Raw genomic sequence first — 14,469 nt, forward strand, 5'->3', positions numbered from 1 at the left:
GTTAGGATCCTTTTTTCATGTTTTTTTTTTTTTTTTTTTTCAAGTATTTCTTCGTAAAAAACTTAAAACAAAAGTGAGTGGGCTAAGGGTTCCCCACTCCGAGATTTAGCAAAAAAGGTTCCAGTCCAGATTGCTGTTCAACATCAACACTTCACATTCACACATCTCCAGCCATAGCCGTCGGTAATGCTCCCTCTTTTTTCTAGGATGCACTTGTGGCCACATGTTTCACATTGTATTGTTTTTGCCAGTAGTTCCCGCTGTTGACAAAAGTCAATTACGGCATCAAGTGTCTGTAGCTGTTGTTGGCCAAAGATGGTCAAATTCATGTTTTCACTCTTCTCTTCCTGATTGACTTGTATATAAGAAATGGTGGCTTTTGTTTGACATTTTTTTTTTCTCTTCCAATATTTATCTAATTTCTCGTCTACTGCTCAGGAGTAGCACTTGCACACATGTATGTCGAATTGAAACTAAGCATGCGGCGTTGTGATTGGCTGATCATCATGTTACGTCAGAGAGCAGCTGAACTCAAGCTGTTGACGTCGTGTTCTGGGTAAAGCTGAGCGACCGCCGAGTTCGAAGGATGCACTAGTATCGAATATTTATATTAATGACGTAAGGCAGGGCATTACTTATTGCAGAAAGAAAGAATAATCAAATAATAAGAATCAACCTATTCTATATAATGTCCATTTTACATGCTGGCATATGTTGGACAGCTTTTAGAAACTGATTTCTGGACTAACCTATCTCTGGTGAGGTCTTTATTTATCCCTTGTTTCCTTGTCTATATTTATCTTTACCTCCCTGGTTTTCATTAAACTTTCACTGTCAGCAGACCATATTACTGCAACAGTTTTACATCTACCAACCCAAGAACTCTAACCCATTCTTTAAACTTAGCCATTCCCCTTCTAGCATATTTTAGATATGGATGGTTTGGTGTTTGTCAGATGCAAAGATAGTGTAAATGTATTATTTTGGTGTCAGGATTGTTAAATTATGGTGATTCCTTCCACGATTTCATTCGTTTTCTTCCTTGTGAACTGAACCTACTACCTCAACTGTTCTACATCTACTAACCCAAGAATCCATTATTTTAATGTGACAAAGCTTCTGTTAAGATTTCATCCTCCTCTGAGGTCATCAAAACTGTTTGTCATAAAGACTCACATTATGCATCCATTGTATAAGTTTAATATCATTTCTAACCATGACACACATGTCCTCAACTGGCCAGGTTTCACCTTCATACATCACCACACTATACACATGCCCGATAGATTTCCTTTGGTTGACAGTGATAACACTGCTAGTTTGTAATAGACGAAGCTCCTTGAACTTACTCCATCAACTCCTAAGTCTTGCCATCACACTAGCACCTGCTCCTCCCTGTGCTCCAATGGTATCAGCAGCATGAAAATACTTCTGAATAACATCAATAACTTTGCGATCCAAATATATGAGGGGTATTCTAAAGGTAACACCCATTTTTTTTTTTTTATTGGACAAGAGAGGATTGCAGATTGCATTGTTATGATGACTGAATTTATGCATTCATGATTTGAAAGTTTCATCTCTCTGTTGCAGATATTGACGGTGTGAGACTAAGAAAACAACCCCTGTTATGGACGTGCAAAAATAAATTATGGACCACAAAGGTCACTCGTTTTAAATGGTACCACTCCCATCTTCATAACTCTTCAACTTCTTGAATTAAAAACAAAAAAACAAAACAAAAATAGGAGGCTTTACTTTTGAAACGGTCCTCATATATATATATATATATATATATATATATATATAATGTCACATCTGTGTTTTCATCCATCTCCATTGTCTTACATTTCTTGCACACAAACTGGTTATCATTTCTCAACCTACCAGGAATTCCACTGCGTTTCATGTGTAACCAATGCTTGCAAATAGCATGAAAAATAGAGTTGCAACCACATGTGTTAGTTATTATACATATTTTTGGTGTTGAATATCCATAAAAGTACAAAGTTTTATTTATGCAAGAAGAATTTCTTAACTGGTATGCCACAAGTTCCGAATGTTCAAATGAAATCTAAAGTGGAACAGATAGTAGTGGTGGTTGTGACCCAAAATGGACAATTTTGTTCGTTTGATCACTTTTGATTGCTAATAAACATACAGAGAGAAAGAAATGCTGGAAACGAGTGTGTATCAAATGAAATGTAGTTTGTTTGAAACACTGTGCGAGTTATACATTTAGGAAAATAAATCAACTTGTGTTCAATTTATGGTACTCAATGAATTGTTTATAACAGGTAATGTTTCATTTGGATTATATGGTTTATATGGTCTACTGTTATCATTATTTCTACAGTTCTTATTTTGTATGTTATTCTCATTATTTAAGCTGATGTAACCTTTGACCATCTTCAGATACATCTTGTTGAACTATGCAGGCTATATAGATTTTAAAATTGAACCTTTTATTTAATCTGGGCTGGGTGGATTGGTTTTGTCCCATCAGCCATAAACGAGAAGTTTTATTATTTTTATTTATTTTTAATTACATTTTCACCCTCAACAAGGTGTATTGCCACTTTGATGTAGGAGGCTACTATCAGGGACATAAGCTACAGGGGTATTATGCACAGAGTTGGGCAGCAAGATGTCGGTTCACGTTATACTTGAACTTCTGCATGTCAGTACAGTTGGGGAAGCAGGGATCCAGAAGGGAATTACAAAGTCTAGCAGTTCTGGGGAAGAAGCTACTGGAGTAGAAGGCTCTCTTACATCTAGGGATCTCTACTGTGAAGGGGTGGGATTTAGCTGCTTGTCGGGTTGGTCGGAGGTATTTACGTCGAGGGGGTACAAGTGCTTGCAGTTCGTCAGAGCATTCACTGTTAAAGTACTTATAGAAGAGGCAGAGGGATGCAACATTTTGTCGATGGGACAGAGGCTGAAGTTTAGATGAAAGTTCAGGACCTATCAAATTAGCAACTCTCTTTTGAACCTTGTCTAGGAGTGAGAGACTAGTGGCAGATGCACCAACCCAAATATGACAACAATACTCCATACATGGGTGAGTGGTGATCTTATAGAGGTACAGGATACTTTCGGGCGTTAGTAGCTTTTTAGCACGGTAGAGAGAACCTACCTTCTTCACAGCGGTCCTGCCAATACTCTCAATGTAATTGTTCCAACTCATGTTTCCTGTGAACGTGTCTGTTATAGAGTATGGTGTCATCAGCATATATATCCATCTCACAGACAATTATATACTTAATATTGCTTATGGTGAAGATTGAACCATCGACCTCTAAAAGACTTCTACTCTGTCAATACAAAACAATCTACCCTGTAGATTAATTAAAGAGTTCAGTTTGAAATTTAATGCAGATTCTAGAGTTTAACAATATACAATTGAAGGTAAGAAGTTACGTCAGCTTAAATGTTATGAAAATGATATGAAAGAGGAGAGACCTGTCGCCCAAATAATAAAAATTAGCAATCATCTACAAAATAATAAAAATTAGCAATCATCAACAAAATAATAAAAATTAGCAATCATCTACAAAATAATAAAAATTAGCAATCATCTACAAAATAATAAAAATTAGCAATCATCTACAAAATAATAAAAATTAGCAATCATCTACAAAATAATAAAAATTAGCAATCATCTACAAAATAATAAAAATTAGCAATCATCAACAAAATAATAAAAATTAGCAATCATCTACAAAATAATAAAAATTAGCAATCATCTACAAAATAATAAAAATTAGCAATCATCTACAAAATAATAAAAATTAGCAATCATCTACAAAATAATAAAAATTAGCAATCATCTACAAAATAATAAAAATTAGCAATCATCTACAAAATAATAAAAATTAGCAATCATCTACAAAATAATAAAAATTAGCAATCATCTACAAAATAATAAAAATTAGCAATCATCAACAAAATAATAAAAATTAGCAATCATCTACAAAATAATAAAAATTAGCAATCATCTACAAAATAATAAAAATTAGCAATCATCTACAAAATAATAAAAATTAGCAATCATCAACAAAATAATAAAAATTAGCAATCATCAACAAAATAATAAAAATTAGCAATCATCTACAAAATAATAAAAATTAGCAATCATCTACAAAATAATAAAAATTAGCAATCATCTACAAAATAATAAAAATTAGCAATCATCTACAAAATAATAAAAATTAGCAATCATCTACAAAATTCCATAACAAATATCGTTTAAGTTTTGATTTATAACAATTAAGAGCACCATGAAACAGATCAAATTTCTTGACTTTGAATATCAAGAAGACTTTAGAAACTTTCATTTTCTTTTTTTTAATTAATAAAATGTCACTATGTTCATACACAGTAAATTTCCTCAACATTGGAATATATTAAATAACACCATGACAAACATCTTTTTGTTTTTCTACAAATTACCAAAAGTCAAATAAAAAATTTTTTTTTGTAAAGACAATAAAAATTACCAAAAGTCAAATAAAAATTCTTTTTTACTTTTATATTCATACAAAATCAAATCCCTCAATTCGAATATCAAACCGACTGTATGAAATAATAAAATATACAGAATGTATAAACATTTTTTTTCTAATTAATAAAATTAGACTATGTTCATACACAGTAAATTTATTGGAATATATCAAACACCACCATCACAATTATCTTTTTGTTTTTCTACAAATTATTCACTTTATATAAAGATATGAAACTTCTTACCCGGGAGATTGGAATTCTGGTTCTCGAAGAATGTGTAACAATTTTGAAGCATTCAAGAATAATTGGCCAAGTCTGTTTTCATGGTCGAATCTGATCAGCATATATTCCACCTGAAAGCGAAACGGAAAGTTCAGATTATTTCTAGAAAGAGAGTAAGAACCAAACTATTTTTTCTGCTGTGATATCACGTTCTTTCACACTCAACAATCGCCATCGATCCCAACACTGTGGCATAAAAAAAAAACAAGAAAAACATGGAAAACATTCTGTGGATGTCAGTTGGGCTCTGAGTGCATGTATGGACCATCACGGGAAACAACCTTCTAAGGGTTAAAGTTCACATTTAGGTAGTCTGTTGTAGTCTTTTTGTCGTTGGTTGATGTCAGCTCATCCCAATCTCATTATATCTGCTTTGAACAACGACCTGTCTTCAACTGTCCCAAACTCAAAACTGTCCTTAATCGCTGCAACCCTAAGGCAGTGTATAAACTGTCCCTAACTGTTGTTAAAGATCACCACTCCTAAGACTACCTGTAAACTTACTCTAAACATATTGACCTCTATTGTTCAGTTCTTCCCACCCACCCCCGTTACTGCCACACCTTGATTAACAATACTATTCCAGCCATCTTGTGTACCTTGATGAACAACTTCCTTTGTTCTACTGATAAACTTGTTTGTTTGTTTGTTTTTTTTTTTTGCTATTTTCTTTTTACTTTTTTTTTTACAAGGTGGTCACCACTTATCAAGGCCCGGAAGCCACTCGGGAATAAGGGTGATTGTGTGTAACAGCACGTTAATGTTGAGATTCGATAAAGTGTCTACTTAAGGGGGGCAGTTCATCAGGAATTTGTTTATGTTGAACTTGAAGACATCCAAGTTGTAGTCAGGTGGGGAAACTTCGGGGTGGGGGAGACGTCATTAGTATCACATAATTGTGGGATATAAAGGTGGAAACTGGGAGAGAGTCAATCCAGCGAACCAAAAAGAAGAGCACTCTAGCCTTTAAAAAATTATATAGGCAGTTCTGCTCAGGGCGCCTGAGGCAGTAAATAATTAACTTACTCCACCCAATATCCATGCACATTTATTCTTGCATAAACAGTTTGTTGAAAATATGAAATATCCAAGATGGAACTTAAAATTATATATCAGGTTGGTGTAAAAGTTTTTACCAATTTGTAGGCATTTTAAACCATTTGTGCATATTGTTATTTATCACTTTTTATTTCAACATCATTTAAAGCATAGAATACTGTTGCCACATCTGGGCAGGAGCTGCTAGAAAGGACTTGTCCTGCCTTGATAGAGTTCAAAATAGACTTCGTAGCCTCGTAGGAGATGTCCTTTTCTCTTCCTTGCAACCTCTATCTCACAGAAGAGATGTTGCGAGTTTGTCTCTGATGTATCGTTATTTTCATGGAAAGTGTTCGACTGAGCTTCAATCTATGGTCCCCCCTCACCAAACTTTTACAAGAAACACTCGTCTAGCTGTAAACACTATCAATAATTCCCCCCCACTCTTTATCTGTGCCTAAACCTAAACGTAGATTCCATGAACAAAGCTTCTTTCTTAGAACTGCTCGCCTGTGGAATTGTCTTCCGTTTTCCTGCTTTCCGGCTGACTACAATATGGTTGTTTTCAAGTCTAACGTAAATAAGTTCTTGATGAGCCGTTCCATATAAGTTATCAAATTTACCAAATTTTCATTACTAATGATTACTATATTGTCCAATTTCTACTGTACACTCTTTAACCCTTATCCTTGAGTGGCCTCTTGGCCTTGATAATGTGGTGATGCCTATGTAAAAAAAAAAAAAAAGCATCATTCATATTTTTCTGCCATTTTCTCATCCATGTTAATCTGAAAAAAAAATAACCTTCATTAGTCGACAAAAAGGTAGTCATCTTCCACTATGATAATGCTTGTTGTCACACAGCACAAAGACCTAAGAGAATTTGATTAGGAAATTTTGTCCCATCCTGCATATTCTCCTGACCTAGCTCCCTTAGACTATCACTTATTTCAAGGATTACAAAACTACTTAAATGATTTTAGGTTAAAGATTGAACATAAGTTAGATTCATATTTCACATCAAGACGTAAAGAATTTTCCAAGCGAGGAATTAATAAGCTCGTTGACAGATGGAATCAAGTTATAGAGAGCAAAGGTAGTTTTTGTTCTGAATAAAGATTTTCTAAAAAAACAGTTTTTCATTTTCTAGATAAAATTTTAATTTGGCAAAAACTTTTAGACCAACCTAACACAAAGATAAAACTAGATATAATTGGTGACGAGAGAATACACTAATGCCATTATGTAATAAAAGAAAGCATGTGTTGCCAGAAAATAATTGAAAGAAAAACATACTTATAGTAAACAATGCATTTATCTAGAACTAAATTAATGAGAATTCAGAACTTTTGGGCTAGGATCAAAGTCTTGTCCTCAAACAAGAGGGAGGGGGGTGATCTTTCTTGAACAAGTCCATTTTTTTTTCTCATGCGGAATGTCCCTTTTTGGGGAGTTGAATATCTCCTAAATAAAAAATCCACCTTGTGTCTAACTTTATCCTTGCGGGGAGGCAAGTAAATAGGAACTGTAACAGATCCAACTCAATTTGAACTCAAATTTCCACTCCGTTGTAGTTTGTATTGGAATTCTTTGGATCACTTGCTTTATTTGAATTCTTTTGAAATTAAATCCATTCTATTTTAACCTTAACTATTACTAGTTACATATATTATTTAACCTTAACTATTACTAGTTACATATATTATTTAACCTTAACTATTACTAGTTACATATATTATACAATGAAATCATGTTAGTTTTTTTTATTTTTTCATTTGCTTTTGCATGTTTGAACTATAAGGTAGTTATTCCCCTTGCAAATTTGTATTTTTAGGTGATTATGGTTCACATTACCAGCCGTCTGGATCAGACCAAGTCTATAAATTGTAAAAAAGTATATTATATTGCTAATAACATAGTACAACAATATCAAATAGGAAATTGGCTAGTCAGAAGCAAAATTCGATTTGTCAGCTTAAATGGTATTTGGGTCAGACTTTGAAAACCTGTAAAGATAACTTTATATATTTAAAAAGCAATTAATTACTAACTTTAAATATTATACTACGTTGGTTTGATGTTTATTTAATGTGTTTACATGGCTAGACCATAGACAAATGCTCCATGGGGAATATCATAGACATTAAGCCCGATATTTTTCCAGCTAGAAAATAAGCACATTTTTTTTTCAAGTTATCTTTTTTTTCTTTTTATATGAAGTAGTCGCCACTTATCATAGTAAGCCTAAATATGAAGTATTCATATGAAGTCCAACGATAAGCCACTTAGTTTAAAGATTCTCTTTAAGAACATTCTCATATTTTAGACAAGACATGTGGGGGGGGGGGGGTAATGTGAATATAAAAACACAAATTTTGTTTTTATTTTTAATAATCATCTTTATTATTAAATGAGTCGCCACTTGTTAAGGCTAAAAACCACTAAAGGATAACAATGAATGAGATGGGTAGAGTAACATTTGAATGATGCTGAATACCATGAGAGGATAGAAAATGTTCAGATAACACTTACTCAAAACAACAGTCGATCTCGAAAGCAGCATTTCTTTCCTTTTTGTCAGAAACATTGCTCATGAAACGTGATGACTAGAGGACAAAATACGATCATGGGGAGGGGTAGAGAGTTTAACAACCACAAAAAAAAAAATAATAAATAAAAAAAACCCCAATGATTGCCTTGACAAATACCACGCCACCTGAGAGCCCATTTTTCAAACTTCTCAGCCTAACACTCACAGGCAACATGAATTAGAACAAATACATTAAGGACATTATCAAGGCTACTGAAAAGTTGGGAGCCCTCTACCATTTTAGAAAATTGCTCACAACAGAGAGCATCCTATATCAAAGTCATAATTCGCCTATGCATGGAGTGGTGTTGCCACTTCTGGGTGGGTGCATCTACCACTTGTTTCTCACAAAAGTCTCAAATCTAATAAGTCCTACACTGTCAGTCAGACATCAACCTCTGTCCCATCGCTGCAATGTCTCATCCCTGTATCCATTTTACAAGTACTTTAATGGAATGTGCTCTGATGAACTCATAGCACTTGTGCCCCCTCAACAAACGGCGAAAATAACAAACTTTACATCACTTGTTTCATCTTGTTGATTATTGAAAAGCGCTTTATGTGTGTGAATAAAGATAAAATGAAAATTTACTGTCCCATACTGGGATTGAACTCAACCTTCAGATTACGACAATTTGGTATTCATTATATTGTTACCTGTTGCACCATGTTCAGTAGTGATCATACAGAAAGACTCACATGGTTAAAGTTGGACAATTGTTTACATAGATAAGCGATATTGTTATCTTAATGAAACGGATATGTCTAAACATGATATGCTTAGAATGATTAATTAACCCAGTAATAAACTGTTTATTGCATCGACTGAACATTCCTTTTAGAGAGTATCTATCGCTTCGCAGTCGTCAATATCTATTTGGCCTTTGGTATTTGCTAAATAATTAACATCAAACACAGCGTTATACATAGTTTTAAGTAACTTTTGACAGTTTTGTAACTTTTACCTGCAAACAAGGCTTATTGCCACTTGGAACATAAGTAACGATTTTGGATTGTGTCTAACAGAGGGTTATGGGTAGTTGAGCAGCGAGATGTCTGTTTGCATTACATTTAAACTTCTGTGGGTTTGTACAGTCAGGAAAGCAGGAAACCGGGAGGGAATTCCAAAGTCTGGCTTTCCAAGGGAAGATACTATTAAAGTAAAAGGTTTTCTGACATCTGGGGACCTCAACAGTAAAGCTGTGGCATTTGTTGCTTGTCAGGTTTTTGGGGAGTATGTACGTTATGGAGGCACAAGTGCTACAAATTCAAAGAACATTCCATTAAAATACTTTTAAAACAGAGATAGGGATGCGACATTGCCGTGATAGAAGAGAGGTTGGCACTTGACCGATAGTGCACAACCTATTAGATTTGAACCTCTTTTTTTGGCCCCTGTCTAAGAGCGAGATGTGGCAACAATACTCCATGCATGGGTGAATTGTGTTAATTTTCTTAAGATATAGGATACTCTCCAGTATGAATAATTTTATAGTACAGTGCACACAGCCAACCTTCTTTGCAGCAGCTTTGGCAATATCCTCAATGTATTTGTTCCAATTCATGTTGCCTGCGAATGTTAGGTCGAGGAGTTTGAAAGATAGGATTTCAGTTTAAGGTTAAGAAATCCATAGTGTTCGGAGTCAGCTGATAAAATAGTTTGTCAATATACAACTGCTACAATCTATCTATCTATATATATATATATATATATATATAAATAAAAGGCAGAAGTGGCGCGAACGTTTTTGTATGTTCAAGAAAGGCTTTTTTTGTGGGGAGTTTTGAGAACATTTTATATACTCCCTAGATTATAATATGTACATTTTATATATTTTGAGAACATTTTATATACTCCCTAGATTATAATATGTACATTTTATATACTCCCTAGATTATAATATGTACATTTTATATACTCCCTAGATTATAATATGTACATTTTATATATTTTGAGAACATTTTATATACTCCCTAGATTATAATATGTACATTTTATATATTTTGAGAACATTTTATATACTCCCTAGATTATAATATGTACATTTTATATACTCCCTAGATTATAATATATACATTTTATATACTCCCTAGATTATAATATATACATTTTATATACTCCCTAGATTATAATATGTACATTTTGCAAACGGATGTTGTCTCTACATTTATTTTGATCGACTGTGCTATTCCGTCCTTTCGTGTGTTTGCTAGTCTTTTTCGTATAAATAAAGTGAAAATAATTGGAGCAAAGTAGGCCACCTGGCTTTCCTGCCAGGAACGTCTTGAAAGCAATTAGCATTGATCAATGTGGGGAAACCCATTCATATCAGACAATTGCTATTCATTTGAGAACTCCCCCCTTTTTTGGGGGGGAGCTTGGTTTCCCCAGCATCGTGGGGAAACAAATAAATGAAACGGCAGAAAGCTGAACTGGCTTTCAGCCAACGTTCATTTCTGCACCTGCGGGAACTCATTCACTTAGCAAGTCAACTTCTTTTGCAATCGCTAAATTTGAACGCTTTTCACTTCCTATGGTTTCATAGCATAGCAGTAAGAGGTCACGTTTTCTTTCACTTTCTTTTCTGCCTTCGCGTCATGGGTTCGAGCCTGCCTGCCTACTACCACTTTTTTTTCCCAGGCAACACCGGGTATCCCCACTACACTAGTCTATAATATAAATCTCACCTGTTTAAATGTATGTATGAATGTTTGTATATCTGCCTAAAACTTTCGACAGAGGCAACAGATTTTCACGAAATCAATATCATTTTGAAGATCGGCCCTTCGGACGACGAATATCAAAAAATTGGCCAAAAACATTAATTCCTTTATCCTTAACTGGGCACTTTTCTACAGGGAGGGGTCACTTTTTTCACTAATATTTTCGAAAGTCATTCTCTCTTTTCAATTGTCTAGCCTTAATTTAAACTTACGTCACTTCTGGTTTGGCAATGGGTGCAACAGCAAAGACGACATGTTTTTTTTCACATTCTTTTCTTCCTTTGTTGTACGGGTTTGAGCCCATTTTTTTTTTTTTGCTCAACACACCTCCAAACACACGGGCAACACCGGGCACCCAGGCTAGTCTGTGTGTTTGTTTATATGTATGTCTGCTAAAAACTTTTGACAGACGCATCGGAATGTAATGAAACTGGTATTGTTTTAAACCTCAAAATTTCGGATGACAAATATCGAAAAATTGGCCAAAAATATTAATTCCTTCACCACAACAAGAAGGGGTCGTTTTTTTTTTTTTCAGATATTTTCGCAAGTCATCCACTCTTTTTGATTGACTAGCCTTAATTTTGACGGTCGCCATTTCCAGTTTTGCGATGGACGCAACAGCAAAGACGTCACATTTTTTTTTCACATTCTTTTTCTCCTTCGTGGTACAGGTTCGAGCCTACTACCACTTTAAAAATAATTTTTTTTTTGCTCAACACGCACTTCCAAACACCCGGGCAACGCCAGGTACCCAGGCTAGTTGTATATAAAAATAAAATTTATATAAACTTTAAAACCACTTTATACTAATTTGTATTTCTGTATTAATCGTACATTCTTCAGAGCTAGCTGCCTTAAAAATAATTATTGTTTTAACCTTTATGTAAATTTTATTTATAAAATCTACATTGTTCGCCATTTTTGACAAAGTATTAGTTTATGTTCTCGACATATTTGGACTTGATTAATCTAAAACAAACATTGTTTAATTATATCTTTTTTTTATATATATTTTTCAATTTTTCTTATTTTTTTTATGTAAAAAATGTTAATATATGTTCCATGTGTATTACAAACGTTTTCACTCAATTCAATGGGCATCTTCAGGTAGGATTTGGATAATGTGCTATCAAATAACTGCTGAGGAAGAACGGTTAGTAGCAGCAGTCGTGATCAGTATTCATAGGCTTTTTAGTACCCGGTTGTTTTTAAACCACTAGCAAACTAAATTCTGGGGCCAGTAACTGGGTGGTATAGAAGAAGAGGGGGTAGGTTTACGACAAGCGTTTTAAAAGGATTTGACTCGTTTAAAATGCAACATGGTTTATTGCAGGTGTTTGAGTTTTTATGTATATGGCTTCAAGTATTTTAAGCTCTTTTAATTTGATTCATGATTTTGTGTTACAGACTAAGATTAGTCTAACATCGGATGGGAAAAAGTTATGATTTTATTTTTTTTTTTTTTTAGATATTCAAAAATTTCACTGGCATCTATATTATGAATGGTGAGGCACTGGAATAGAGTTTTGGTTGTGTAACCTATGTAACGGTTTCAAGATTATCATAGATGTTACACTCTCCCAAAAGAAGCCCTTTTTTATTTTTCCCAAAAATAAATTTAAAAACAAGGCATTTTTTATTTTCACAAAAAAGATAAGAAAAATTGCAAAAATAAAATAGAGTATAATTAAACAAGCTCTCTTATCTTTGATAATGTTTGTTTAAATAAAAAAAATGCTGCTTAATTGTACAGACACAATGTGTGTGTGTGTGTGTGTGTGTGTGTGTGTGTGTGTGTGTGTGTGTGTGTGTGATGCCTGTCTGCTTGGCTCTGAATGTGATCATCCATCAGAGAAAATCTTTTCAGTCTTAACAGACTATTGATTCCCTTCGTAAGGGTACCTGTGCATGAACTTGTGAAGTAAAGGTTGCACAATCTCCAACCATTCCTGTCCCAAGTTGGCACTCCTTGATTCCAGTGACAAGGAGACAATCCAGGAAGACTAGAACAATTCTGAGATAAGCAGAGGGCACATACAGCACCTGGTATTTCTGAATGGTCACCCATTTTAGTACTGACCAGATTCAACATCACTTAACTTTGGTGATCTAATAGGAACCACTGTATCAACATGATTATGCCATATCTATTTTCTTTAGTTTGGCAATTATCGTTTATTTTGAGTTCAGCTTCGTTTGGCAATTCATCATGAAGAGACTGACACCTGAGCAGGGTTTGCAAATGATATGATCAATTTACTGAGAGAAATAATTCACAAATAATTTCACGAAATGAAGCTTTATCAACTGCGACTGCCTTCATGCGATTTAACCCCATTAAGTTATTTTCTTTGGAGATATGTAAAGTCCTATGTCTATGCTGATAAACCAGGCACAATAGACCACTTTGGAGATGACAGTCAATGCGTTATTGCCAAACTACAGCCTAATTTAATGCATAAAGTTTGTGAAAATTGGACCTTTAGATCATGACTCTTCAAAGTTTTGGAGAGAGAGAGGGGTATTGCCAACTTTACAGTTTTGCGGGCCAAAAAGAAAAATTATCTTTTTTTTTTTTTTCTAGACGTGGTTTATTCTGTTTTGCTCATTAGCTTTGCTTTTTAGTGAAATTGGTTCTCCAAAACCTTATTATTTTAATCATTTTATAAAATCAAAAAAGAAAAACTACATTATTTTCAAATTTCTATTTAAAAAATTTTTCCCAAATATTTTTCCATTTTCCGTAAGAGGTCTACAGATCGGATTAAAGACTTTGGAAGAAATCACATATTTGTATGATAAAAATATGTTTTTGTGATTTATTTTAATTTAAAGTTTGCCGCCTCTAAAAATAAGAAAAACACACACACACACACACACACACACACGCGCCCGCCATTGTCAAGATCTATTTTAAGCGATTTTTATAAGACAACAAAAAACAAAAATTAGACTTAGTTTTATTAAGTCGCATTTGATTCACAGAATTCACGAGAAATAATTTGAGTCCGTCTACATATTTTTGAGGAATTAACTCCCTTTTTTTTTCTTCTTTTTTTTGACATTTAAAAATCTTTCTGCTGTTGGTATCAACTCAGAAAACAGGAACCGACATTTTTAATGATGCGACCATTCAATCTGCGCATTTGGCAATTAAAATGTGATGTCAAACTGAAACGTGACAAACCAGGCGACAAAATTGAACGGAGGTGAAAGACGTACAAATGAAACACAAGGAAGCAGGAAAGAGAATAAGATAAAGAGACGGATTAAGAAAGAGGAAAACCGACAGGTTTAATATAAAAAGGCTACACACGCAGATTGTA

At 34.0% G+C, this 14,469-nt stretch overlaps 1 protein-coding gene across 2 annotated transcripts in view; it reads right to left on the reverse strand.

The window, feature by feature from the left end:
- LOC145294125 (glutamate--cysteine ligase catalytic subunit-like) overlaps positions 1-14,469 on the reverse strand; it is a 218,146-nt gene that overhangs the window by 144,370 nt on the left and 59,307 nt on the right. For both annotated transcript variants that reach the window (XM_080141228.1, XM_080141229.1), the window contains exon 2: positions 4,750-4,859. In XM_080141228.1, the coding sequence (XP_079997354.1) occupies positions 4,750-4,859 (110 nt within the window). The remainder of the gene's footprint in view (positions 1-4,749; positions 4,860-14,469) is intronic.

The sequence above is a fragment of the Euprymna scolopes genome, chromosome 15, assembly GCF_053919585.1.
Source record: "Euprymna scolopes isolate OS-2025 chromosome 15, ASM5391958v1, whole genome shotgun sequence".
Lineage (NCBI taxonomy): Eukaryota > Metazoa > Mollusca > Cephalopoda > Sepiida > Sepiolidae > Euprymna > Euprymna scolopes.